Source organism: Microcaecilia unicolor, chromosome 11 (assembly GCF_901765095.1).
Source record: "Microcaecilia unicolor chromosome 11, aMicUni1.1, whole genome shotgun sequence".
NCBI classification, from domain to species: Eukaryota; Metazoa; Chordata; class Amphibia; order Gymnophiona; family Siphonopidae; genus Microcaecilia; species Microcaecilia unicolor.
In genome coordinates, this window is record NC_044041.1 from 162,067,965 (window position 1) to 162,094,722 (window position 26,758).

The 26,758-nt window shown below is 43.9% G+C and overlaps 1 protein-coding gene across 1 annotated transcript in view; it reads left to right on the forward strand.

Annotated features, from left to right (window-relative positions):
* ARHGAP35 (Rho GTPase activating protein 35) overlaps positions 1 to 23,567 on the forward strand; it is a 132,286-nt gene extending 108,719 nt beyond the window's left edge. Inside the window, 1 exon segment of the mRNA XM_030219979.1 lies at positions 17,654 to 23,567. Coding sequence (XP_030075839.1) covers positions 17,654 to 18,002 — 349 coding nt within the window. The 3' untranslated portion in view covers positions 18,003 to 23,567.
* Positions 23,568 to 26,758: the final 3,191 nt, after the last annotated feature.

A 26,758-nucleotide genomic window follows, 5' to 3' on the forward strand; every position in this document is an offset into this window, starting at 1 on the left:
TATTCGACTCCTAACCATGACTGTCTTACTCAACACCCTCACTTATCACCCCTACCACTGCAAATTTCCCCACCCCTAGCTGTCTGTTCGTCTGTCCATTTTAGATTGTAAGCTCTGTTGAGCAGAGACGGTCTTTTCATGTTAATTTGTACAGCGCTGTGTAAGTCTAGTAGCGCTATAGAAGTGTTTAATAGTAGTAGTAGTAGTATTCGGTGCAGCCCAGTCAGGCAGAGAATGTTGATCTGCCTCGTGTCGATTCCTTGGTGACAGCGGTCATCAAGAAAACTACCCTTCTGGTGGAAGGCGGGGGGTGGCGCTTAAAGACATGTAGGATAGAAGTCTAGAAGCTATGCTGAAGCAAGCATTTGAAGTTTCAGCTTTGGCTCTTAATGTTTCTGTGTGCAGTTCCTACGCTGCTCAGGCTTCCCTTGATTGGTTACAGCTGTTGGCGGAGCAGGAGCCCGTGACCTTCCTGTCAGATGTCAGTCCTTCCTAAGATGGAGGTGGCTCTAGCATACCTAACGACGCATTATATGATTGGTGAGAGCTTCGACCAAGAGTGTGGCTTTGGCAGTCACCGCTCGTAGGTTGCTATAGCTCGGCATTGGGCCGCGGACATGGCAGCAACGTCTGACTAAGTTACCCTTTCGAGGTAAACTTCTTTTTGGAGAGGAGCTGGAAAAGATTGTTAAGGATTTTGGGGATTCCAATCTCAACGACTTCTGGAAGACAGGACCCAAGCCCTCGGCTTCCTCGGGAACCTCTAGGCCTCGATTTAAAGATACCAGATGATATCGACCAGGTAGACCTTCTCCAGTCTTCCAGCGGCCTAGGTTTCAACAACGAAATTCCTTTCATGCAGACAAAAGAGGAGCTTGGCAGGGAGCAGCCTTTCGACCTACACACTTGTTGGACTTAAAATAGGGGGTCGGTTGACTCTATTTTTCCAAGAGTGGACCAAGATTACCTCAGACCAATGGGCTCTCAAAGTCATCAAGGAAGGAACTCACCTCAACAAAGAAACGACAACTAACAAAAGTCCACTTAACACCCAAAACAGAAGACCCATTCCAAACAATCCAAGTGGGCTACGTCAATGCCAGATCCACTGTAAATAAAACAGCAATACTAACAGACTGGATCATGTCAGAAAACCTCGACCTACTCTTCCTCACCGAAACTTGGATCCATGACCAAAAGGACCCTATAATCCTAGACCTGTGCCCTCCAGGATACAAAATCACAAACTGGACCAGAAAAGAAAAGAGAGGCGGAGGCATAGCACTAATCTAACGGTCCCACTTTACCACCGAAACCACTGCTGAGTCCATAACACCTCAACTTGAAATTGCCTCAATCAGAATCCACAAAAAAATCCTACGCGATCATGTGAATTGTGTCTTGTTTTACAGACCTCCAGGTAATTGGAACGAAGGCCAGACCAACTTCATGGACTTCATTTCAAACACATGTGTAACCAACTCCAATACACTAGTACTAGGAGACATCAACCTTCACTTAGAAGACCCGAACTCTATCAACGCACGAGAATGTAAGGAATTTCTCCTTTTATGCGATCTCAAATGGCCCCAAATGCAAGCAACCCACACAAACTCTCAACAGACCAGAACCTAACAATAACAAATACGATATGGACAGAGACACCCTGGACCGACCACTGCAAACTAAACTTATCCCTACATTGGCAGAAGAAGGGTATACAACGAATACTAGAACACACATCCTACAGCACAAGAGGTCAAGTAGACACGAAACATTCTGGCAACTAATATACAATAACGAATGGGCAACACAAACAGACTCCATATACTACCTCATAGAATGGGACAAAAGATGCAAAAGCATGCTAGATGAAATTGCTCCATTACGAACAAGAACCCCATGCAAGCATAACTCGACACCATGGTTCAACGATGAACTGAAAAAGTTAAATACACAAACCAGGAAACTCGAACAAGCATGGAATAAAACAAAAGATGAACATACACTCAACACATGGAAACAAATACAAAGAAAGTACAAATACGCAATAATACAGGCCAAAAGATCATACTATAAAACCAAAATAGGGACAGTTTACAAAGACATGAATAAATTATACCAACTCGTGAACAAACTCCTAGACACCAACTTGGTCACTACCACGAATACAGACATCCCATCTGCAGATAAACTTGCGAAGTACATCAATGAAAAATTGTAAACCTACGCAACACACTACCTCAGAATAACACTGACATTGAAAACTTCCTTAATGAATTGGACCCAACCATTGGAGAACACCCAACAGATCGGACCTGGTTAAACTTCGCCTTCCTTACCGTCAAAACAGTTACCCAGGCGATTAGTAGGTTTTCCAACACTCACTGTAAACTAGATACCTGTCCCAGCTACCTAATGAAATCCGCCCCTGACCGCTTCATAGCAGACCTCACATCCCACCTAAATTACATGCTTCAGCAAGGCCTCTTCCCTAAGGAAAATGGCAATATCCTACTCACCCCAATACCAAAAGATACCAAGAAAAAAACAAATGAAATCACTACCGTCCAGTAGCATCTATCCCGTTGGTGGTCAAACTGATGGAAAGCATGGTAACCAAACAACTTACAGATTACATAAACAAATCCTCAATATTACACGAATCACAGTCGGGCTTTCGCCCCCTACACAGCACGGAAACAGTATTACTCACTCTTCTAGCCAAATTCAAGCAGGAAATAGCAACAGGCAAAAACATCCTTCTCCTCCAATTCGACATGTCTAGTGCATTCGACATGGTAAACCATAATATATTAATAAGATTACTAGATAAGTTCGGGATTGGTGGAAACATACTTAACTGGATCACAAGAACATATCGAGTAAAATCAAATTCAAACATATCATCACCGTGGAAAGCAGACTGTGGAGTACTGCAAGGATCACCGCTGTCACCGATCCTATTCAACTTAATGATGACCCCACTTGCCAGATCCTTATCCAACTGTGGCCTTAACCCTTTCATATATGCAGATGATGTCACTATACATTCCTTACAAAACCAAACTGACAGAAATCACCAACGAAATCAAGCTCGGCCTGAGCATCATGGATTCATGGGCAAATGCATTTCAACTAAAACTCATTAAAGAAAAAACTCATTGTCTCATTCCCTCATCCCAGCACAGTGCTGTCATCCCCACAAGTATCAACACCCCAGATCACACCCTTCCTATCTCAGACAGCTTGAAAATCCTCAGCGTTAAAATGGACCGTAACTTAACACTAGAGAGCCAAGTGGCATCCACAACAAAGAAAATGTTCCATTCAATGTGAACGCGTGAAGCAATTCTTCCCGAGGGAAACATTTCCCAACCTGATACAAATAAGCCACTTAGATTACTGCAATTGAATTTATGCGGGATGTAAAGAACAAACCTTAAAGAAACTTCAGACTGCTCAAAACATGGCAGCTAGGCTTATATTTGGTAAAACGCAATTTGAAAGCGCAAAACCTCTCTGTGAAAAACTACACTGGCTCCCAATCAAAGAACGCATCACCTTCAAAATCTGCACCCTGGTTCACAAAATCATCTACGGAGAAGCCCCGAGTTACATGACAGACTTGATTGACTTACCAATTAGAAATACATCCAAATCAACACGATCTTATCTAAATCTGCACTACTCAAGCTGCAGAGGACTTAAATACAAAACAACTTACGCATCTAGTTTTTCCTACATAAGCACACAACTGTGAAACGCATTACCAAAAGCCTTGAAAACGGCGTACGACCACCTAAACTTCCAGAAATCACTAAAAAAACAACCTGTTTAAAAAGGCATACCCTACCGATCAACTTAAATGCCTAATCTCTGCAACACAACCAAACTAAAGCACGTAATGGACATAACACAACTCTTCCATTCTCCGATTCCCTATTGTGGTAGTGCCACATGAACTTGATCTTACCACAACATCACCCTTTATTTGTTCACAGTGGAGCCTGCAAAGGCTTCTCCGGTACTATGTAAGCCACATTGAGCCTTCAAATAGGTGGGAAAATGTGGGATACAAATGTAACAAATAAAATAAATAAGATAGAGGATTTCTCTGGGGGTAGTGTCTCACGGGTGGTCCGTCTCCTCCCGGCATATCGGAGGTTCTTATGGAGGAAGCGATGGACTGGCCCCCCTCCAGGAGTGATGGTGCAAGGTGCTAAAGTCTTACTCCTTCACTAGTTTTTTGCAGGATGATCATGGTGAAATGGGAGACACTGGAAGCGTTCCTGAAGGAGACAAGAGACAGGGAGAGATACTATCCCTTGCCCCAGCAGGAGCTCAAACAGCTGTTTTGCCATCCCCATGTAATTACCCTCATAATGGCAATGACTAAAATAAAGCACGATCCCTGTAGAGGGCAGCCTGACTTTGAAGGAGTGTCAAGACAGAAGTCAGAAGATGGACATGTTGCTCAAACGAGTCTATGCGTTGTCATTGCTGAGGGTCAGACAGCAATTTCTGGAGTTTGCATGGCCCAGGCACTTCTGAAGTGGACACAGTAGCTACCGCAGTCAGCATGCTTGGAGTCTGTAGCTGTCTTCTTGGTGGATGTACCACACCTCTGATTGTTGAAAGTTCCACTAGTAGCTGTATACTATAATAAATAAAAAAATTTTTTATATGCAAATAGAACCTTTTTGTGTCACCATATCGCTGTCAGCACTCTCTGGTACCTTTCTACAACATCAAATATGGAGCCTAAACCGTCCACTATTGCTTGTATCGGTGACTTTATCCACACATCCTTGAGGTCCAATATTGTGGAGTATATTTTATGCAATAGTATCAACACCTACCAGGAACTGTATTCAGTTTGCTTTTTCAAACTCAATGTACCCATATTCTTCAAAAATTTTACATGTGAAAAAAATTTGCTTATCTTTGCTTGAGGAAAAACTTATGGCAGACTGGTTTCACTGCAGCTCAGTGAGGTACCCTGTTTCCTACTCTTCCTTGGAAGCCATCATAACAGATTAAACAGATTATTTCCATCTGTCCCCATCAATATCTCACTGTAATTCTGTAATATTTACGTTGAGCAGGCTTACAGCACACATACTGAACCTAGTAAGTTCGCAGTAGGCCTGCTCAGTGTAAATATTATAGAATCACAGTGAGATATTGATGTAATTGTGCAGGCTTACTGCATACATGAGGAAATAATGATGGGACCTGTGGGGGAAAGAGAAAGGGGGAGAGATACTAGACCATCAGGGGTTGGGGGAAAGAAGAGACTGGATACTTGTTGGATTCCTGGAGAGGAGGGTAAGGGAAAGAGAAGAGATATGGAGAAATGCTGAACCTCAGGAAGGGGGACAGGAGAAATGAAAGAGAGATGCAGAACTTCTAGGGTAGGGGGGAAGGGGTGAGAAAGGGAAGAGAGAGGGCGAGCTGCTAGCCCTGGGGTGGGATGAGGTGTGAGGGAGGGGGACAGGAGGAAAGGAAGAGAGAAGGAGACATACCAGCCCTGGAAGGGAGAGGGCCATGGTGTGGGAGAATTTGGGAAAAGTGAGGGGAGAAGTTGGACATGGGGAGTGGGATAGGGACACAGGGTAAATGCTTAACATGGAAAGGGGGATAGGGACACAGAGGGGCCATGCTCATTATAGAGAAGGGATAGGAATACAGAGGAGTGATGCTAGTGACGAGGGGATAGGGACACTGAAGGACAGTGCTGGACAGGGCAAGATAGAGTGAAGATGCTGAATATGGTGGGAGGATAGGGACACAAAGGTGATGCTGGGCAGGGTGGATAGGAACACAAATGGAACATGAGTGGTGAACATGGACAGAGAAGAAATGACAAAATGGACAAGGAAACCATGGCAAGAGTTAAGAGAAGACAGGAAATCAGAAACCAAAAACTGGGGCCAGCACAATTAGAAAAATGACCAGACAACAAAGGCAGAAAAAAATATTTTTTTCTTATGTACTGACTAGAACAGTGCTTCCCAAGTCCAGTCTTGGAGTACCCCTTGCTAGTCAGGTTTTCAGGATATCTGCAATGAATATGCATTAACTAGATTTGCATACACTGCCTCTGTTATATTCAGATCTCTTTTGAAAGACTGGTCCCATGGCAGCGGGGGATGACTTTTTATTAATGTCTCCTGCTGCTGACAGGGGGGAGGTGGCTTGTTAATGCTGTGAAGAATTGAAGGAAGAGGAGATTGAGGTGTACCAGGAGGGTGGGAGCCAGGAAGCAGAGTGGGTAGGGCTCGGCAGAGTGGGGCTGGGCTAGAGGCATGTCCCAAAATCACCCCCTCAAAAATTGGCCTGCTTGGCAGCTCTATAATAAAGAGGCTTTAGAAAGGGATGAAAGGAACTAAAAGGAGGGTTACTGGCAGGAGAGAGATGTCTGCTGTGAAAGACACGACAGCAGCTGAAAAGGGAGGAGAGAATGAGTGATGGGTACAGATGCTGGGACTTAAGCTGTGGGAACAGGGCTAGGAAGGAGTGAAGGGGCTATGAAGGGCTTCCTCTTTAATATCAGCAAGATTCGCCCTTTCCTCTCTGAGCACACCACCCGAACCCTCATCCATGCTCTCATCACCTCTCGCCTTGACTATTGCAACCTACTCCTCACTGGCCTCCCTCTTAACCATCTATCCCCCATTCAATCAGTTCCGAACTCCACTGCACGCCTTATATTCCGCTTGAACCGATATACTCATATCACCCCTCTCCTCAAGTCACTTCACTGGCTTCCGATCAGATACCGCATACAGTTCAAGCTTCTCCTTCTTACCTACAAATGCACTCAGTCTGCAGCACCTCATTACCTCTCTAGCCTCATCTTCCCGCCCGTAACCTCCGCTCACAGGACAAATCCCTCCTCTCAACACCCTTCTCCACCACCGCCAATTCCAGGCTTCGCCCATTCTGCCTCGCATCACCTTATGCATGGAATAAACTTCCTGAACCCCTACGCCAAGCCCCCTCCTTACCCGTCTTCAAATCATTGCTCAAAGCCCACCTCTTCAATATTGCTTTCGGCACCTAACCTTTATACCTTTGTACCTTTCATGTAATCGTGAATGCCCCAAATTGACTACCCCTACTTGACTGACTCTACACTTGTCCATTAGATTGTAAGCTCTTTGAGCAGGGACTGTCCTGTGTTAAAATTGTACAGCGCTGCGTAACCCTGGCAGCGCTTTAGAAATGTTAAGTAGTAGTAGTAGAGAGAGAATACTGCTGTGAGGAGCTGGAGGTAGATGATCTCCCCAGGCCATAGAGCCTTTTGACCTTGTATCAGCCGTTTTTCCCTCCATGTCATCAAGGGTGCTGAGTGGCTTTAAGGGAGTGTACTTGATGCAATAGGACTGTTTCAGGCAGAGACCCCCATAATTGATGTGTTCAGTTCCTAGGTCCAGATGACCAAGACATTCACTGTAACCTCTGCCAGTGTATGCAGGCAAAGTCTCTTGCAGCCCACAGACTGCAGTGTGAAAAAAACATTTTGATTGTGCATCAACCTTGGCATCCACATCAAGCATGGCAGGAGACACTGTACTCGACGAGGAAACTGCATAGACATCAGATACCGATGCAGCTTTGAGAGGGTGCTACATTGACTTGATGCCACGAACGTGTCAGGACTCTATGTCCGTGTCATCGGTGCTACATGCATCGAGTGACTGGCAGTGCAAAAAGCCTAAGAAGCATTTTTATCATTTTCCCTCTATACACTCGACCCATACCTCCCCTGCATCAATGTCTTCAATGCATGAGAAGCGTCCATGCCACAGTGATTGCTCTCCTCTCCAGCTCATATCACATCAAGAGCCTTCTAGGTCTTCCAGAGGAGATCCGGGAAATTATAGACCAGTGAGTCTGACGTCAGTGCCGGGCAAAATGGTAGAGACTATTATAAAGAACAAAATTACACAGCATATTCAAAAGCATGGAGTAATGAGAGAAAGTCGACATGAATTTAGTGAAGGGAAATCTTGCCTCACCAATCTAGTACATTTCTTTGAAGGGGCAAACAAACGTGGATAAAGGTGAGCCATTTGATATTGTGTATCTGGATTTTCAGAAGGCATTTGACAAAGTACCTCACGAAAGACTCCGGAGGAAATTGGAGAGTCATGGGATAGGAGATAGTGTTCTATTGTGAATTAAACACTGGTTAAAAGTTAGAAAACAGAGAGTAGGGTTAAATGGTCAATATTCTCAATGGAAAAGGGTAGTTAGTGGGGTTCACCAGGGGTCTGTGCTGGGACCGCTGTTTTTAACATATTTATAAATGACCTAGAGATGGGAGTAACTAATGAGGTAATTAAATTTGCTGATGACACAAAGTTATTCAAAGTCGTTAAATCGCAGGAGGATTGTGAAAAATTACAAGAGGACCTTACGAGGCTGGGCGTCTAAATGGCAGATGACATTTAATGTCAGCAAGTGGAGTTGAACAGGTAGATGTGAAGTGTCTGTTTACGCTTTCAAAAAATACTAGGGCTAGGGGGCATGCGATGAAGCTACAATGTAGTAAATTTAAAACGAATCCGGGAAAATTCTCTTCCCTCAACGTGTAATTAAACTCTGGAATTCGTTGCCAGAGAATGTGGTAAAGGTGGTTAGCTTAGCAGGGTTTAAAAAAGGTTTGGGTGGCTTCCTAAAGGAAAAGTCCATAGACCATTATTAAATGGACTTGGGGAAAATCCACTATTTCTGGGATAAGCAGTATAGAATGTTTTGTTCTTTTTTGGAATCTTGCCAGGTATTTGTGACCTGGCTTGGCCACTGTTGGAAACAGGATGCTGGGCTTGATGGACCTTTGGTCTTTCCCAGTATGGCAATACTTATGTACTTCCCTTGAAGAGTAAAAACTGCGAGGTTTACAAAAAAATTATAAATAAATACAAGTATATGAGTATACTTTCTCACCCATGTTGTGCAAGGCTAGCTGATTGTAGCACCAAAGAGATGTATAATTGCTGCTTCTCCAAGGACAAGCAGGCTGCTTATTCTCACGATTGGGTCGATGTCCGCGGCGGCCCAGGAAACCAGCAAAAATTTTGCAAGCAAAATAAAAATCTCTAGAAAATGCTCTGGTACACGGGCAGAGCGCACCATACATCCGTGAACGGCTTCACGCCCGTGGCACGAGCGTATCATTCTCAGTTTCTTTTTTTTCTGCGACTGAAGTGACACAGAGGTTTTTTTCGCTGCATTACCTTCGGCCCAGGAGATCTTAGCGTTACGCTTCCTCTTTTGCTTCTTCATTTTCCTTTTTGTTTAGTTTTCACAAAATTAAAAAAAAGAAAAGAAAAATTTTATTAGTCCCTTATTTCCTAACTTTTCTCACCGAGTTTGTTTTCTTTCTTTTCATCGTGGCCATTTTTAGTTTTCCCTTTTTGTGCCTTTTTGATTGGCACAATCGCGCCCTTTAATTTTGCAGCTGCCGTTTTACCGTCCATGTCATCGAGGACACCCAGCAGCTTCAAGCGTTGTACTCGGTGCAACCAGACCATCTCAGGTACCGACCCCCACGCGTGGTGTCTCCAGTGCCTTGGGCCCGATCATCTACCAGCTGCTTATAAGCTGTGTCCTTTGATGAAAAAATGGACCCAAGTGTCTCGGGAGGCTCAACGGGGAAAAACCTTTTGCTGATCGGTCCAGTCCTTCGGTACCGAGGTCGGCGGCGTTGACGTCGAGGGAAGCATGGGCTTTGAGAGCACAGGTAATGGCTGCCGAACGACCACATCGTGCTGGGAGCAGCGAGGCATCGAGTTGGTCTCCACCTGTCTCGAGGCCTACTGCTATGCAAGCCCCCCGGGACCATCGGATCCGGCCCCGAGGAGGCGTGAGGATTCCACATCCTCCTCTTCGGTACCGAGGAGTCTCGACTGGCGTCGAGCAAAGGCTAAGAAGCACCGTCATCAATCTCCTTCTATGCGCGGTACCGAGAGCTCCTGGGAGCCAAGGGATTCGGCACCCAAGAAGCGTCGGCGCCGAGAGGGACCGCTCACCCTCTATACAGGAGGTGCTGATGCGTTGGTCTTCTGGCAGCCTGGTACCAGCTCTCGAGCCCCCACAGATTCTGCCACTGGCTCCTGCACCGGTCCCACAGCCTTTTCCAATGGAGGCTCTCGACGAGCGCATCAGGGCCCTTCTTCCAGAGCTTCTGGAGGGATTGCTGCACCAGTGTACTTCGGTGCCAGGGGTGCTTGCGCCTTCTGCACCGACTGTTGAAGCGGCATCTGGGCATCTGGTCCTTCGCCTGTGGTGAGGTCCCCGACCTCAGTGCCGCTTGCGGCATCAGCGTCGGCTGCCACCCGGGTCAACTCTCCGATGTCAGCGGGGAAAGCTTCGCCACAGTCCAGGCAGGGGTTGACTTCTCGACATCTCCCTCGAGGTCATCGTTCCTCGACGTTGAGACAGGCTCGGGTTCGGGCTTCTCTCAGAGAGCTTTTGTCCGATACCGAGGATGAGCATTCATGGGAGGAAGAGGAAGATCCCAGATACTGGGATAATTGATCATGAACCCCAGTAGCTCTAGCACTCGGTCATCCACATGGACTGTAGAGCGCCTGTCTCCGAGGTTGAGACACTCGAGCCATGGACACGAGGGCCAGGAGATTGCCCTTGCCTGGGGAAGATAAGCAAGTACCCCTGGCCAGGAATTTTCGACACACCTTCTGCTGCCTGACTACCTGGTGAAAAGGTTCGGCAAGCTCCGGGGGAAGCGCTTCAACCAAACTCGACAGTTACCTCACCAAGTTCCGCAAGTGGATGATCGTGTAGAGCTGGTATGTTTGAATCTTGGCTGCGAGCATAGCGGTCTAATACGTCTTTCTCCCAAAAGAATCCAAGGTCCTAGACTATCTGCCTGGGGGCACCGAGGCATAGTCCCTAGTACTCTTGGCTCTCCTGAGAGCAGAATCCACCACCATGGAATCGTGATGATGAAGGGGGTAAGTTACCACTGAGTAGTGAGGTTGTAAGTTAATGGGAGCAAGATAGGAGTTTAGGGAGTTAATAAGTATAACAGGCAGCCCCCTTATTTTTGCACCTTGTTCCCTGTCATTACAGCCTGTTAGGAATGACTGCACCCTCAGAAAAGGTAGCAGAGTATAGCTTAAGTCTGCAGCTCCAAGTCTCCCCCATGCTGAGAAGCGCACACATGATCTTGACAGGAAGAGCATAGGTGCTCATGATCACCATTCAATGCTCAATCACATTCACTGTAGCCCTTAGTCAGTTGCCAATGCTTTTTTTTTTTTTTTTTTTTTGGGAGGGGGGGGGGGGGGGGGAATAACAATATATAAAAATGGTTTGTTATTTTTTTCACCCAAAGGGCTTGAGAACAGTTTACAAAAGAAAGTATTTAACAGCACAAATGTAAAAATAATTTATAAAAATTATCTAGAATATTTAACATATAACCAGGTTTTTAGCATTTTGCAAAACCTCAGATAGTTTGTTTATATTCTAACATTAAAAGGCAGAGAATTCCATTTTTTGAGGAACAACTATATTGAAATGTCTTTTGCTTATTGAGGAGAGTCAAAACGATGGAGACATAAATTCAAGTTTGTTGACAAGACTCGGGAGACACCCTCTGAAAGACCTAAAGAGGCAATTTCTAAGCTCTCAACATCCAGGCCGTGAAAGCCAGAGACTGGAGGTTGGGATGTAGAAGCGACCCCTTGTTCTGGGTGATGAGGGTCGGAAAACACGCCAATCTCCACGGTTCTTCGGAGGACAACTCCAGAAGAAGAGGGAACCAGATCTGACAAGGCCAGAAGGGAGCAATCAGGATCATTGTTCCGCGGTCTTGCTTGAGTTTCAACAAAGTCTTCCCTACTAGAGGTATGGGAGGATACGCATACAGAAGGCCTGTCCCCCAATGAAGGAGAAAGGCGTCTGATGCTAGTCAGTTGTGGGCCTGAAGCCTGGAAAAGAATTGAGGGACTGTGATTGATCTGAGTGGCAAAAAGATCCACCGAGGGGGTGCCCCACGCTCGAAAGATCTTGCGGACTATGCCCATGTTCAGAGACCACGCGTGAGGTTGCATTATCCTGCTCAAGCTGTCGGCCAGACTGTTGTTTACACCTGCCAAATACGTGGCTTGAAGAAACATGCCGTAACGGCGCACCCAAAGCCACATCCGGGCGGCTTCCTGACACAGAGGGCGAGATCCGGTGCCCCCCTGCTTGTTGGTGTAATACATAGTAACCTGATTGTCTGTCTGAATCAGCATGATTTGGTTGGACAGCCGATCTCTGAAAGCCTTGAGAGCGTTCCAGATCGCTCGTAATTCCAGGAATAGAATCCCAGCCCTTCTTCTCCTGGTGGAACGGGGTCGACCGCATTGGCCTTTAGAAGGGCGGAGAGTTCTTCTACAAATACCTGCTTGTGCTGGGAGCTGTAAGAATGAGCTCCCGGTGGGCAATTTGGAGGTTTGGATTCCAAATTGAGTGTGTATCCTGAGCGGACTATTTGAAGAACCCACCGATCAGAGGTTAAGAGAGGCCACCTTTGGTGAAAAAATATCAACCTCCCCCCGACCGGCAAGTCCGGCATGGACACTTTTTCTGAGGCTATGCTGCACTGGAGCCATTCAAAAGCCCGTCCCTTCCTTTTGCTGGGGAGCCGCAGGGGCCTTAGACGCAAGCCGTTGACGGGAACGAGTGTGCTGGGACATTAGAAATTCTTAAATATAAAGAATTACTGTAATCCATATCTGAAAAAAATTAGTCCTGATACCAGTATCTGAAAATCACCTTGAGAGAAAAGAGCAAATTTGACGCAGTGAACCTAGCTGAAAAAAGACTGAAGTAACAATATGATTGACTTGTCATACCATCTAGAGTAGAATCCAGCCAGACTCCCAGACTATGAACTATTGTTAGTAGGGGATTGGTCTTTCCTTCAAACTAGAAATGTTCAGGTGAAGAACTAAATTGAGTTGTTACTGATTCAGTCTTATAATTAAAAATTTTGCCAGTTCATTTGCTGAGAGAACTAAAGAAGACCTTTGAGTGGGTTTAGCAGAAAGAGACAACAGTATGATATAGTGTACGAGACTGATATTGTCCTGAATTGATTTTAGTAGAGAAATACTTTGCTGCCACTATTTTTGCCTTATAATTTTTTATATTTCCACCCTATCATTAACTGAATGGGAATGAACCCATAATCATTCCAATTTTCTACACTGATATTTCAAAGCTAATAGCTCTGGAGTGAACCAGGGAGAGAGTAGTGTTTTCTTGATTTGGCTCATTTCTTAGGAGCTACGTTATAAATTATCTGTGTGAGCTGTGTATTCCAATATTATATCATTTCTGAACTTGGTGTTCCATGAATTGTATCTATAAAAGTCTGGTTGATCTGAGCTTGAAATGTGATTATATAAATTCAGTTTTAGTATAATCAGACCAAATCAAAAGGGAGATTGCATTATTATTAAATTGTATCTGACTGGTAGTGTAGATGTAAAAATAGCTTCCGGCACATGGCTGGCAGTATGTGTTGCCTCTCTGTGGTTCCATGTAAGTCCTATGGAAGATAGTAATTCCATGAACTATGAGGCATTTAAATCTAGATCTTCAAAATGTAAATTAAAATTTCCAAAAAATGTAAGCTATGCTGAGCTATAACTTTAAATAAAGATCTAAGCATGATCGTGTGTTAACTAGGGATTTGATATGAGGCAACAATCCTGTATGATTGTGTAGAGGATAGACTTAACGCCCAAGAGGTATTCAAGGCTGCCTTTCCAATTGCTTTGATAAACTTTAACTGACATTAAATTTTATGTAAAATCAATACTCCACCACTGTTCTAGAAGACCAAGACTAATAAATAACCCTATAACCTGGGGGTGTAACTTCCCAAACTGTAAAGGTCTCAAATACAAACTAACAGATGCGTCAACCTTTTCCTACCTGAGCACACAATTCTGGAATGTGCTGCCGCGCAATTTAAAAACGATCTATGAACTAGCTAACTTCCGAATTCTGCTGAAGACTCATCTCTTCAACAAGGCATACAACAATGATCAACAAATATGAACTCATGTACACATATCCAGAACTACCTCCACTATATCTACCTGCCAAAATATTAACATGTTTTCTCATCATCACGCTACCCAAGATCCTTTTGCTATTACTAAATGTATATTTTCTTATATAATTCTTATATATTTCTTATATATCTCTTATTTGTTGAAAAATATTATCATGTTCTATCATTATCATGTTACCCAAAATCCTTCTGTTATTACTAAATGTATACTTCCTCATGCATTTCCACTACTCATGACGTAAGCCACATTGAGCCTGCAAAGAGGTGGGAAAATGTGGGATACAAATGCAATAAATAAAATGCAGTCTGGGACCACCTTCCTGATTTAACTATGTCTCAGTAACAAAGGCTAAACCATAGTCTATCCCCTAGACTAAATCCATTACATACCGGCCTTGCATATATTAAAACACAAGGTATTGGGATATATGTGCTATCAACAAGTAAAGTTGGTTTTATAGGTACCAAATAGGTGTGAGCACGTCAGCAAGTTCTGCTTCTGTGCCACTATCTCTGGAAAAAATTTAAATCATTGATTAAGGCCTGTCTCTTTCAACATGCCTTCCCCTCTCCCTCTGGCTGATTGCATTTAGCTCCTTGTGACTGACCCTGTTTTATTTCTCAGTTCTTTCTCCTTCTCCCTCTCCCTCCATGTAACTGGGCTTTTTTTTTCGGTGGGTTTTTTTGTTTTTGTTTTTCTTTTTGTTTGTCTTCCTATTGTGTGCGTGACTCATTCTTTCTTATCTACTGTTGTAATTCCCTTTTCTCCCTGATTTTTTAATGGTTATTGTACGCTGCTTTGGACTGTTAGTTAGCAAAGGTGGTGTAGCAAATTTAAATAAAATGCTCCATGAGCATGTGGGCTGTTCACAATGGTCAGGAGCCTGCGTTAAGCAGAATTCAAAGCTCCCTTGCTGCTGATGGGTAGAGCCTTGTCTGCTGTCATGCAGAACACCACCTGCTGCCCTGTTTGTGTGTCCCTTGTGGGTGGGTGGGTGTGGAGTGCGGTTGTAGGTTTTTTTGTTTATTAGACACTCTTGCACCTCTCATGCCCCTTCCTATAAGACGTACCAAACCCCAGCCCTGGCTGACCCCTAAAATCCATTACTTACGTTCCTGTACCCGTTCCGCCGAACGCCTCTGGCTGAAATCTCGTGCCCTTGCTGACTTCACACAGTTCAAGTTCATGTTGACCTCCTTCCAATCTGCTCTCTTGCTTGCCAAACAGGCCTACTACATCCAGCTGACTAATTCTCTCGGCTCAAACCCTCAACTTCTCTTCGCCACACTAAACTCTCTCCTCAAGGTGCCTCCACCCCCAACCCCCCTCACTATCTCCCCAGACCCTAGCTGAGTTCTTCCATGACAAGGTTCAGAAGATAAACCTCTAATTCTCTACCAAACTACCCCCACCTCTCCCTCCCCTTGTCCGTTCCCCTATTTCCTTAACCCCTCTGTCCTTTTCCTCCTTTCCTGAAGTCACTGATGAAGAAACATCACATCTTCTCTCCTCCTCAAAACGAACTACCTGTTCCTCTGATCCCATTCCTACCCACCTTCTTAACACCATCTCTCCTACTCTCACCCCTTTTCTGTCATATCCTCAATCTCTCTCTTTCCACTGCGACCGTTCCCGATGCCTTCAAACATGCTGTGGTCACACCACTCCTGAAGAAGCCTTCACTTGACCCTACCGGTCCTTCCAACTATCGACCCATCTCCCTCCTCCCCTTTCCAAGTTACTTGAACGCGCTGTTCACCACTGCTGTCTTGACTTTCTCTCATCTCAAGCTGTTCTTGACCCACTCCAATCTGGCTTTTGCCCTCTTCATTCAACTGAAACTGCACTTAAAAGTTTCCAACGACCTGTTCCTGGCCAAATCCAAAGGTCTCTTTTCTATCCTCATCCTTCTCGATCTATCCGCCGCTTTTGACACTGTTGATCACAGCCTACTCCTTGATACGCTGTCTTCAGTTGCATTCCAGGGCACTGTTCTTTCCTGGTTCTCCTCCTACCTCTCGCTTCGCACCTTTAGTGTACACGCTAGTGGATCCTCTTACACTTCTATCCTTCTACCAATCGGTGTACCTCAGGGTTCTGTTCTCGGTCCTGTCCTGTTCTCCATCTACACTTCTTCCCTTGGCTCTCTGATATCATCCCATGGCTTTCAATACCATCTCTATGCTGATGACTCTCAAATCTACCTCTCTACCCCTGAAATCTCAACCAGCATCAAGACCAGTGTTTCAGCCTGCCTATCTGATATCGCTGCCTGAATATCTCAGCGTTACCTGAAACTTAACATAGCCAAAACCGAGCTTCTCATCTTTCCCCCTAAACCTACCTCTCCTCTCCCCCCTTTCTCTGTTTCTGTGGATGGCACTCTCATTCTCCCTGTCTCATCTGCTCGTAACCTTGGGGTCATCTTTAACACCTCTCTCTCCTTCTCTGCTCACATTCAGCAGATTGCCAAAACCTGTCGTTTCTTTCTCTATAACATCAGCAAAATCCGTCCCTTCATCTCTGAGCACTCTACCAAAACCCTTATCCACACTCTTATCACCTCTCGTCATGATTACTGTAACCTGCTTCTCACCGGCCTCCCTCTTAGCCATCTCTCTCTTCTTCAATCAGTCCAAAACTCTGCTGCGCGACTCATTTTCCGCTAAAGTCGCTATGCGCACAGTAGCCCTCTCCTTAAGTCACTTCACTGGCTCCCTATCCGTTTCTGCATTCAATTCAAACTTCTCTTATTGACTTCTGCCGCTCCCCAGTACCTCTCCACTCTTGTCTCTCCCTACGCCCCCCCCCCCCCCCTCGGGTACTCCGTTCTGTTGATAAATCTCTCTTATCTGTCCCCTTCTCATCTACTGCTAATTCCAGACTCCGTTCCTTTTATCTTGCTGCACCTCATGCCTGGAATAGACTTCCTGAGCTTGTACGTCTAGCCCCCTCTTTGGCCTTTTTCAAGTCCAAACTTAAAGCCCACCTCTTTACCACTGCTTTTGACTCCTAACCACTGCTCACTTGCCCTATCCTTTTATCCTCACCTCCCTTATCCTTAATTGTTCTGTCTGTCCGCTTGTCTTACCTAGATTGTAAGCTCTTTGAGCAGGGACTGTCTTTTTGTGTATGGTGTACAGCGCTGCGTATGCCTTGTAGCACTATAGAAATGATAAGTAGTAGTAGTTATTTGTTTCCAAATGGATGAAGTAGACTGAGGGAGACGAGCAACTTACACACAGGCAGAGGAACATTTCTACAACCTCAGAGAGCTTTTTGTGCTTTCCAGGGTTCTGGCAGAGCAGATCAGGATTGAATACTGTTAGTTCACGATAGCACCTGTGTCTCATCTTATCCTATCTGTCCAACAAATACTTAAAAAAAAAATTTGTTTACAGAAATGCTCATGCTAGTACCAGAAAAAAAAGCATAAATCTGTTTTTTTGAGAATAAAGCTTAGCTAAACTAATTAAAGGCTTGGATAATCTCTAGATTTTAAGCAATGAACTTAACTCATTTTTTTTTTTTTTGTTCCCCAGGGTTAGCCAGAATAACAAGGTGAATCTGATGACCAGTGAGAATTTGTCAATCTGTTTCTGGCCTACACTGATGCGGCCAGACTTCAGCACCATGGATGCCCTGACTGCCACTCGGACCTACCAGACAATCATTGAACTCTTTATTCAACAGTGCCCCTTCTTCTTTTACCACCAGTCCCCTGTTGATCCTTCTGGGGCTGTGCCCAGCTCACCTTCCTCCATTCTCACAGCCCATACCCCCTTTCCAACCTTGCCATCTCCCCCACAATCTCCTCCCCCCACACCACAGTCCCCAGCGCAGATGCCACTTCTCCCCCCACAGCTTCAAGCTGAACAGCATACACTGTGAAGTGGAACAGAGGAAGGGGAGGTTCTCATCTATGAGGTGGAGACAAGAGCGTGAGACCCAGGATCTGATTAGCCACCCCAATTCCCTTTTACTACCATCAGTACTATTACTACAAACTTTAGCTAGGCCTTGGAGAGGGTTTGGCAAGGGACATTGGATAAGCAGCTGCTCAGATGAAGAGGGGGACACAATATATTATGCCTCTGTTAGAGAGGAGACTCATCTTTCAAGTACTGAGATTGTGTTGTATGGGTTGGATGTCATTCTGGCAAAACTGAGGGTGCACAAATTCATACTAAGAATTCAGCCTTGTGCATATGCTCTTTGGCTGCTGCTGCTGCTACCACCACCACTTGTATTGAGAGCCTACAACAGACAGTGCAAAGAGGTTCAGTTGAAACTACTACTTTGGAGGAACTGGCTGGCTTTACTTTGAGAAACAAACATCACTTTTCTCCTGAAATCCCATATCACTACCTGCTTATAGGCCACTGCTCGGCTGTAAACACTATTCAGCCAGTACCGATTCTGGCGATTCCTTTTATTCCAACACTGACAATTTTTAATACTTGTGAGTAGTTGCTGCCTCTTCTGTTTGCATTCTTCATAGTGTACTGTACCCACATAACTGACAGGAGGGGAGCAGCAGCACTGTATATTTCCAGAGAGAGGCATAGAGCCACTGTTTTGTTTGTGGCATGAGAAAGGTGACACTGGGCCTATACCTAAGAATCTATGGTCTCTTCCTCCCCCCCCCCCCCCCAACCTCAACTTACACATACAGTATGCCAATGGGTCCTGTTTATCACTCTGGATTGGCCAGAGCCACCATCTGGTATCCACTCATTAACATCTATTTGGCAGTCAAGAGATGGTAATTAGCACTTAGAGGAAAGGATAACTAGATAAAAGCCTAGCATAGGAAGGGACAAGGGAGGAAGGAGCCAAGCTAGATATTAAGAGACTGTCACTGAAACACTACTGTTAAATATGTGGGGGGGGGGGGGGGGGGGGCTTTTTCTCTGCGTGTGTTGAGAGGGTGGCAGCAGTTGCACACTACATCACTACAGATAATACACTACAATATTTAAGTCTCTTCATGGTATGTTCGTTCTAGTAAAGAAATAAGTGAGGGTTTTGCCTGCTGCAAATTCCTGTTAAAGAATGACTTTGCACATGTGTTGGCAAGCAGGCATCTGTAGTAGGGAGGAATTCAAAATGGGGTGATAATTTCTGCACTCTTTTCTAATTTTGTCAGAATGCTGTGTGTAAATTGGTGGTACAGATATGTAATTGCAGAATGGGATACATAATATGGCTGTCCAATTTACTTGAGGGTATACTGAACCTGTGCAGACTGAGGGTCTTCGCTTACATGTCATCAGCTACACAAGTCTCCCTCATGCCACATTTCCTGGAACTATTGCACATTTTTGCATGTTCCCATCTCATAGAGGCATGCCCGGAGTGGCATATGTGCCTCCTTTATGTGCATTTGTGATGTGTGTATGTGTTAAAAATGTAGGGGAGCACCTCTCTATAGATGCTCCGTTTGCCACTTCCTGTGGGTTGTATGTGTATGCACAAGAGTGCATGCAAGTGCACATGCATATATGTCTTCACCTTGTTCATTTCCCTATTATTTCCCAGCCCTTGGGTGCATCTGTTCAAACCCTGGTTGATAGAGTTCTTCTGGGCTGCATGGGTGGTGTCTCCCTCATGTTGCTGAGGCATGTAGAGTAACAGTGGGGTGACTCATAATCTCCCCATTCTCTCTCTCTTTGCACTTTAAGTAACCAGTAGAACAGGATAAGGGTTTTCCATCTTTCATTTGTATAATATGTAGCTCTGGATTTTGTAATTGCCGATTCTAATGCATTTTTTTGGCATGAGAAACGAACAATTCATTCTAGAAATAAATTGAGTTATTTATGTACTAATAAAAAAATAAAATGCATTTAAGAACTCTGTGTATCGCAAAATAGTGCCCAAAAGATCTTTGTAAACATTCTATAAGCAGCAGTTTCTATTCGTATTTTTAAACAAAACCAACCTAAGCCTCAATTTGCTGTAAATAATGGATATGTTGCAGCTCCCTGGTATACAAGATGCATATTTTTGTATCTTTCTGGGAGGTAGAGAAGGAGTACTCTCCCCTCATTCTGTCTGTGGACAGCATATACACTGAGAGGGATGGGAATAAGAATTGTGAGGGGTAGTGCCAGGATACAAGTACTGTCACATGAAATAGAACAAAGTAGTTGACGGTTGATTGCATTCTGCAGGCTGCTGAGCAGTGTCATATCTATAATCTGTAGTGTGGATGTGTCCATGAAGAGTGGTGGTATATGACTGAAGTTGGGGAGGCAAAAGGAATCCCACTGCCACGTGGCCCTGTATTATCAAGGACAGGCTGAGCCAGTCCTGATTTTACTTCCAAGCAAGGCTACACAATATTTGTTGCAAAGTAGTGGGGCAAAACCAGGCCTGCTTTAGTTTATGGTGAGGCTGATGACTTGCATAGAAGTCACTTGTAAAGAGCAACATGATGGCAGTGACCAGGCTAGTAAATATCAGCTTGTGGCCACCGCACGTGTGACAGTTATTGCTTTCTCCAACTCTGCCAATAATTTACTGAAGCTCAGTAAATACATTAAATGTTACAGGGGTGATCATTATTTAAATGTCAATTTTATATTTATGAAAAGCTCTCTTCAGGTACTTGAGTAGGACAGTGCTACATGTATGATGAGGCTGCTTTAGTGCTAAAAGTTTTTTTAAATATAATATATGAAAAGAGATATGCACCTCTAAACCGTTCACAAACCCTTACAAGGCTCTGCACCCCTGTTCCATCCCCAGCAGACGGCAACAGTTCTTGTTGGAGCAGTTTACATAGTAGCCCTCCTGATAAGCTCCATTTTGTCTTTGCTGGTCAGTTTTCACAGTGAACAAGAGCAGGGGAGCTTGTGTATGTGTGTGTGCATATATTTTTTTTAATCAGTAGTTACTAATTCCAACTCCTGGACTCCTTTCATTTTTTTTTCATTTCTGTTGTAGATGACAATGGAATTGGAACATGGTCAGTGTGGCATTGGAGATTAGTTTAGTAACTAGTTATTTCACATTGATTTTAGCCTATGCTACCTGTTGCTGGAAGAATTGTGAGAATGAAGCTTTATGGCCTTGCCCAGCATCTTTGAGATGGGTAAAAACTGATAGAACAGAAAATCATACAATTAGTCCTCAAATCCTGTTGCTTTCATAGTTTATTTGTTTGGGATTTTTGTTTGTTTTGAGTTAAGAGGTACAGCTTTAATTTTCTTTGAATAAAAACCTATCCCTTTATGTGATAGAACATCAACATTTTGCACATACCATTAATGGCAGCTATTGCTCAGTAATAGCATGTAGTGCTTTTTACACTTCTAGGAATGAGAAGGGACTTGACACACTCCCAGTACCACCTCTACAGTGTTCCAGTATGTTATACCATAAGGAAAGCAGAAGTGTATCCTGAAGAGGACCTCTAGAAGTTTAGGAGGAGGAGTGTTGAAAGCTTTTGTTTACATTTTCTGTGGTTATATAGGCCTTCAAATATACAGACCCTTATGCTGCATACATAAGTGCTACATCCCTGCCTGGTTAGCACTTTCAGATTGGCTCTGTGTAGTGCTGTCTTCATTTTGGAAGAGAAAATAATGAAAACTCTCCCCCCCCCCCCCCCCCCCCCCCCAATGACAGTTGGAGTTTTTTTAATTAGTGTATGGACTGCTGGCAGCCTTGTTAAAAGTTTTTGAGCTAGTAAAGCCTGTTGGGAGGGAGTGAAGGCTGAAAATCTGCCTGGGTTTTCAGATCATGTACATTCCTGAAGAGAACTGAGCAGTGTTGTCTTGATCATTTATAATGTAAAAACGCTCCAGTATACTATGATTTTAGCCCTGCACAGTGGTCGCATGTACAGACTGAAAAGGATTGTATTACTATATATTGATGCTGAGGGTACAGATGAGTGATTGATGGGTGTTGGTGATGCCTGAAGCACTTCTAACTTTTCCTATTGCACCACAGAAAGTTCTGGGATGGGGAGCAGATGAGCATGTCACAGATCAAAAATCCTTAGAGCTACCCTAATTGAAATATGAGTTTTGGCCTTGCAAACCTCTAGGCCAAGACCAGGGGTTATTTATTCTTTCCAGGTAAAAGGGCCTTCAGATTCTTTCCTACCCTTCCCAGATTGAACACAACAGACACTTGTATATAACTGGTGATACTATTTTTTTTTTTAACCAGTGCCATTTATTCTCACTAAGGAAAGGGAGCCTGCAAATAAACCTCTCCTGCACCTAGCTTGACTTTCAGGAGTAAAATTCTCCACAGGCCAATCCTGGCTTTTCAGCTATCCTCAATGTGCTGTGCTACTTGTCCTCCTCCTTTCTTTAATATGAAAATCAGTACTACGGATACCAAAATGTATTGACAAAGGAGAGGATCAAAGTGCCAGGATGGGCACCTCTCTATGAACTGAGTTACTTGATGTGACTGTGCAGTCTGGTATTTTAACCTATTATTGGACTAACGAGAATTATCTGGTAGCATAGAAGAGCTTTGGAAAGCATGTGTAAGCCCTTTGCTCACATGGGACTAGTGTTCTTTTTTCAGGCCTCTGTGCCTGGGACCAAAGTGGCCCCTTATATCTCCATTCCGTCTGTGTTTGCATCTTCTGAGCACGGTTAGGCCTTTCCACCAGACATCTCTGTTCACTACCTATGTCAATATTGATAATGTCCTAAGTTGGTTTTTCAGCACCCAATTTTTTTAAATTTTTGGAAAACAAAGTACAGCATTACCTGTTGTATTTTTAATTGTAGCTACAGCTAGTATAAGTTATTTGTTTAATAATAATAAAAGAGGGGAAAATATTGAATCCTTTTGGTTGCCTGTGTACATTTAAAATTTATTTTTAATTGTATGGGGATTAGACATCCTTGAACAAACTTGAAATTAGCATTTATTTCCCGGTACTTACATGAAAATCTGGTTTTTTTGCTCTATATGTACATTGATGAATTAACATACATTGAGTTAATAGTATTAAAGAGAAAATAAAAGTTGTTAATGATTTGAGAGATTATGCAGCCAGAAAAGTGTGTCCTAAAAAAAAAAAAAAAGTAGCTGAGTTAAAATTGGATGCTTTCTATTTTTGGAGGGCTTAGTAGATGCATTTTTTTCTGGAATCAATGATGGACTGATTCTTTTTTTTTTGCCTCTTCTAAAGACATTATTTTTCTTTACCACTAGGGGCCTCTTTTACCAAACTGCACTAGTGATTCCTGCAAAGCTGCATTGCCGCACCAGAAATCGTTAGTGTGGTTTGGTAAAAGAGGTTCTAAATGTTTTATTCCCCAGGGTCAATCATTTTAGTGCATGAATGTAAAGTCTCTGGGGAACAGTTTCTGCTAATTCAATATTTTAAAATGTATTTGCTACCAGATATTGTAATTGTAGCAATGGGAATGGTGTAAAAACTTTTAAGGCCTTATGTGACATGTGTCATAGTTAATAAATCAATATTGTTATAAAAAAAAAAAAAAGGAAAGCAAAAATAAGAATCCATTCTTTGTATTTAACACACACACACACACACACATATATAGTTTGTGTGTGTAGTTATTTATTTCCCACTGCAATTCCTTGTGACTGGCCAAGTCACTTAACCCTCCATTGCCTTAGGTACAAAATAAGTACCAGGTAATCTCCCGCCTTCCCACCCCCAGATCCAACATCTCTCCCTTTCTCAACTTTCCCTCCCTCTCCACTTCCCCCAGGTCCATTGTCTCCATTTCTTTCCTAGGGTCTATTATCTCTCTCCCTATTTACTCCCATGAGCCAGCACCAAGCTCTTGTGGCTTTTGGAGCTCACTACCTTGGCCATAGCATCCATCGGTGACCCCTCAGTTCTGCTTGTGGGGCTACAGCTCACACTTCTCCCCCCATCCAGGGTTCATCATCTGTCCCCCTCTCAATACCCCTGCAGGTCTACTTAAATGGTGGTCTGCTGGTTTTGGGATTGGCAGCATTGCATATGTTCTGGCCATGGCTTACTCTGAAGCTTTCCCTCTGACCCATCCTGCCCAGGCAGAAACCAGAAGTGATATTAGAGGGGGTGGGATGGGCCAGGGTGAAAGGTTCGAATCAGGCATATGTGCAATGCTGCCATTGGCAGGGATCAACAGAAGACCACCTTTAAGGTATTTATTTCATTTATATCCCACATTTTCCCAATCCACTCATGGGATCTTAAATGGCTACACATGCAAGCAACCCATGTCAAAGGGCACACACTTGACCTCATCTCACACAATCTGTCCACAGACCAGTGCTTTTGACATGGTTGATCACGCCATACTGCTGAACCTTCTTGATAGCCTAGGAATCTGCGGACATGTTCATAACTGGATCAAGGGCTTTCTTTCTGCCAGAACTTACCAGGTAATCGCCAACTAGTTCTATCAAAGTCATGGAAAGCTACTTGTGGAGTCCCTCAAGGCTCTCTGCTGTCGCCTACTCTCTCCAATATTATGATGATTCCACTGGCCAAGACCTTAAGTACCTTAGGACTTCACCCGCATTTTTATGCTGATGACATTACTTTATATCCCCTTCAAAAATGACCTGTCCGAGATCTCAAGAGAAGTGGACGGCTGTTTAACTACAATGTACTTTTGGGCATCTTCTTTCAAACTTAAACTGAATGCAGACAAAACCCACTGCCTACTATTATCTTCTCAACACAGCAAGTACAGGCCTCCCCCTCCACCTTATGCCTGCCTATACTAGATAGCCTCAAAATTTTAGGAGTCACCCTGGACTGCTCACACTCGAGCAGCACGTTAACGCCACCACAAGATGTTCTTCTCGCTGTGGAAACTAAAAAGAATTAAACCGTTTTTCCCTCGAGGTCTTCCGCAGCCTCATACAATCCATCGTACTATGCCACCTGGATTACTGTAACGGAGTGTATGCTGGATGTAAACGGCAACTGCTTAAGAAACTGCAGACAGCCCAAAACACAGCGGCCAGATTGGTTTGTGGTAAGTCCAAGTTCGAGTCTGCCACGCCCCTTTGAAAGAAGCTACATTGGCTCCCTGTCACAGATCGCATCACCTTTAAACTTTGCTCTCTAGTTCACCAAATCCTTTATGGTGAAGTACCTGGCTATATGATAGATCTCATCTCCCCACCTCTTCGGAATACGTTCCGGCTCTCCCGTTCATATCTTACCCTTCACTATCCGAATTGCAATGGAGTCAAGCACAAGACTGCGTACGCTACCTCCTTCTCTTTCATTGGCACTCAGTTTTGGAACTCTACCAAGGTCCATCAAAACCACTACAGATCATCTAACTTTCCGGAAATCGCTGAAGACCATGTTATTCAGAAGTGCCTACCCTGCGGACTCCCCCAGTGAATCCACTGCTGGAAGCACCCTGATCTAGAGACATTTGGACATATCCCCCTTCCCTCAAATTTTGCCCTCTCCTTCCATCCATTTCTATTCTTCCCCATTATCTCTTGTAGGTTTGCTGTATTAGCTTCATTTTACTGCATTGGCGCCTGCCTCTGTGGTGCATTGTAAGCCACATTGAGCCTGATACTGTTGGGAAACTGTGGGGTACAAATGAGATAATAAATAAATAAACCTAATAACAGAAATTAAATGGACAGAAACACCATGGACCGACCACTACAAACTAAACCTATCCCTAAAATGGTGGAAAAAGGGTTCACACCGTATACAAGAACACACAACCTACAGCACAAGAGGCCAAATAGACTCGGAAACATTCCGGCAGCAGATATACAAAAATGAATGGACAGCACAAACGGACACTATATACTACCTCTCAGAATGGGATAAAAGATGCAGAAGCATACTGGATGAAATAGGACCCATACAAACAAGAACCTTACGTAGGCATAACTCGATACCGTGGTTCAACGAAGAACTGAAAAAAATAAAAACACAATCCAGGAAACTTGAACGAGCTTGGAAAAAAATAAAGATGAACACACACTCAACGCATGGAAACAAATACAAAGAAAATACAAATACGCAATAAGACAGACCAAAAGGTCATACTATAAAATAGGGCCAGATTACAAAGACACGAAGAAATTATACCAACTCATGAACAAACTACTAGACATCACCTTGGTCACCACAACCAATACAGACAACCTTGCTAAATACTTCAATGAAAAAATTATAAACCTACGTAACACGCTACCTCAGGACAACACCGATATCGAAAATTTCATCACTGGCTTGGACCCAACCCCTGGTGAATACCCAGCAGACTGAACCTGGTCAAACTTCGCTCTCCTCACCATCGAAACAGTCACCCAGGCGATTAATAGGTTCTCCAACTCACTGTAAATTGGATACCTTCCCCAGCTACCTAATAAAATCCGCCTCCCACCGCTTCAAAACAGACCTTACATCCCACTTAAACTACGTGCTTCAACAAGGTCTCTTCTCTAAGGAAATGGCAACATCTTACTCACTCCAATACCAAAAGATCCCAAGAAGAAAATCAAACAAAATCACTAACTACTGCCCAGTAGCATCAATCCCACTGGTGGTCAAACTGATGGAAAGCATGGTAACCAAACAACTTACTGATTATATAAACAAATTCACAATGTTACATGAATTACAATCAGGATATCTCCCCCTCCGTAGCACTGAAACA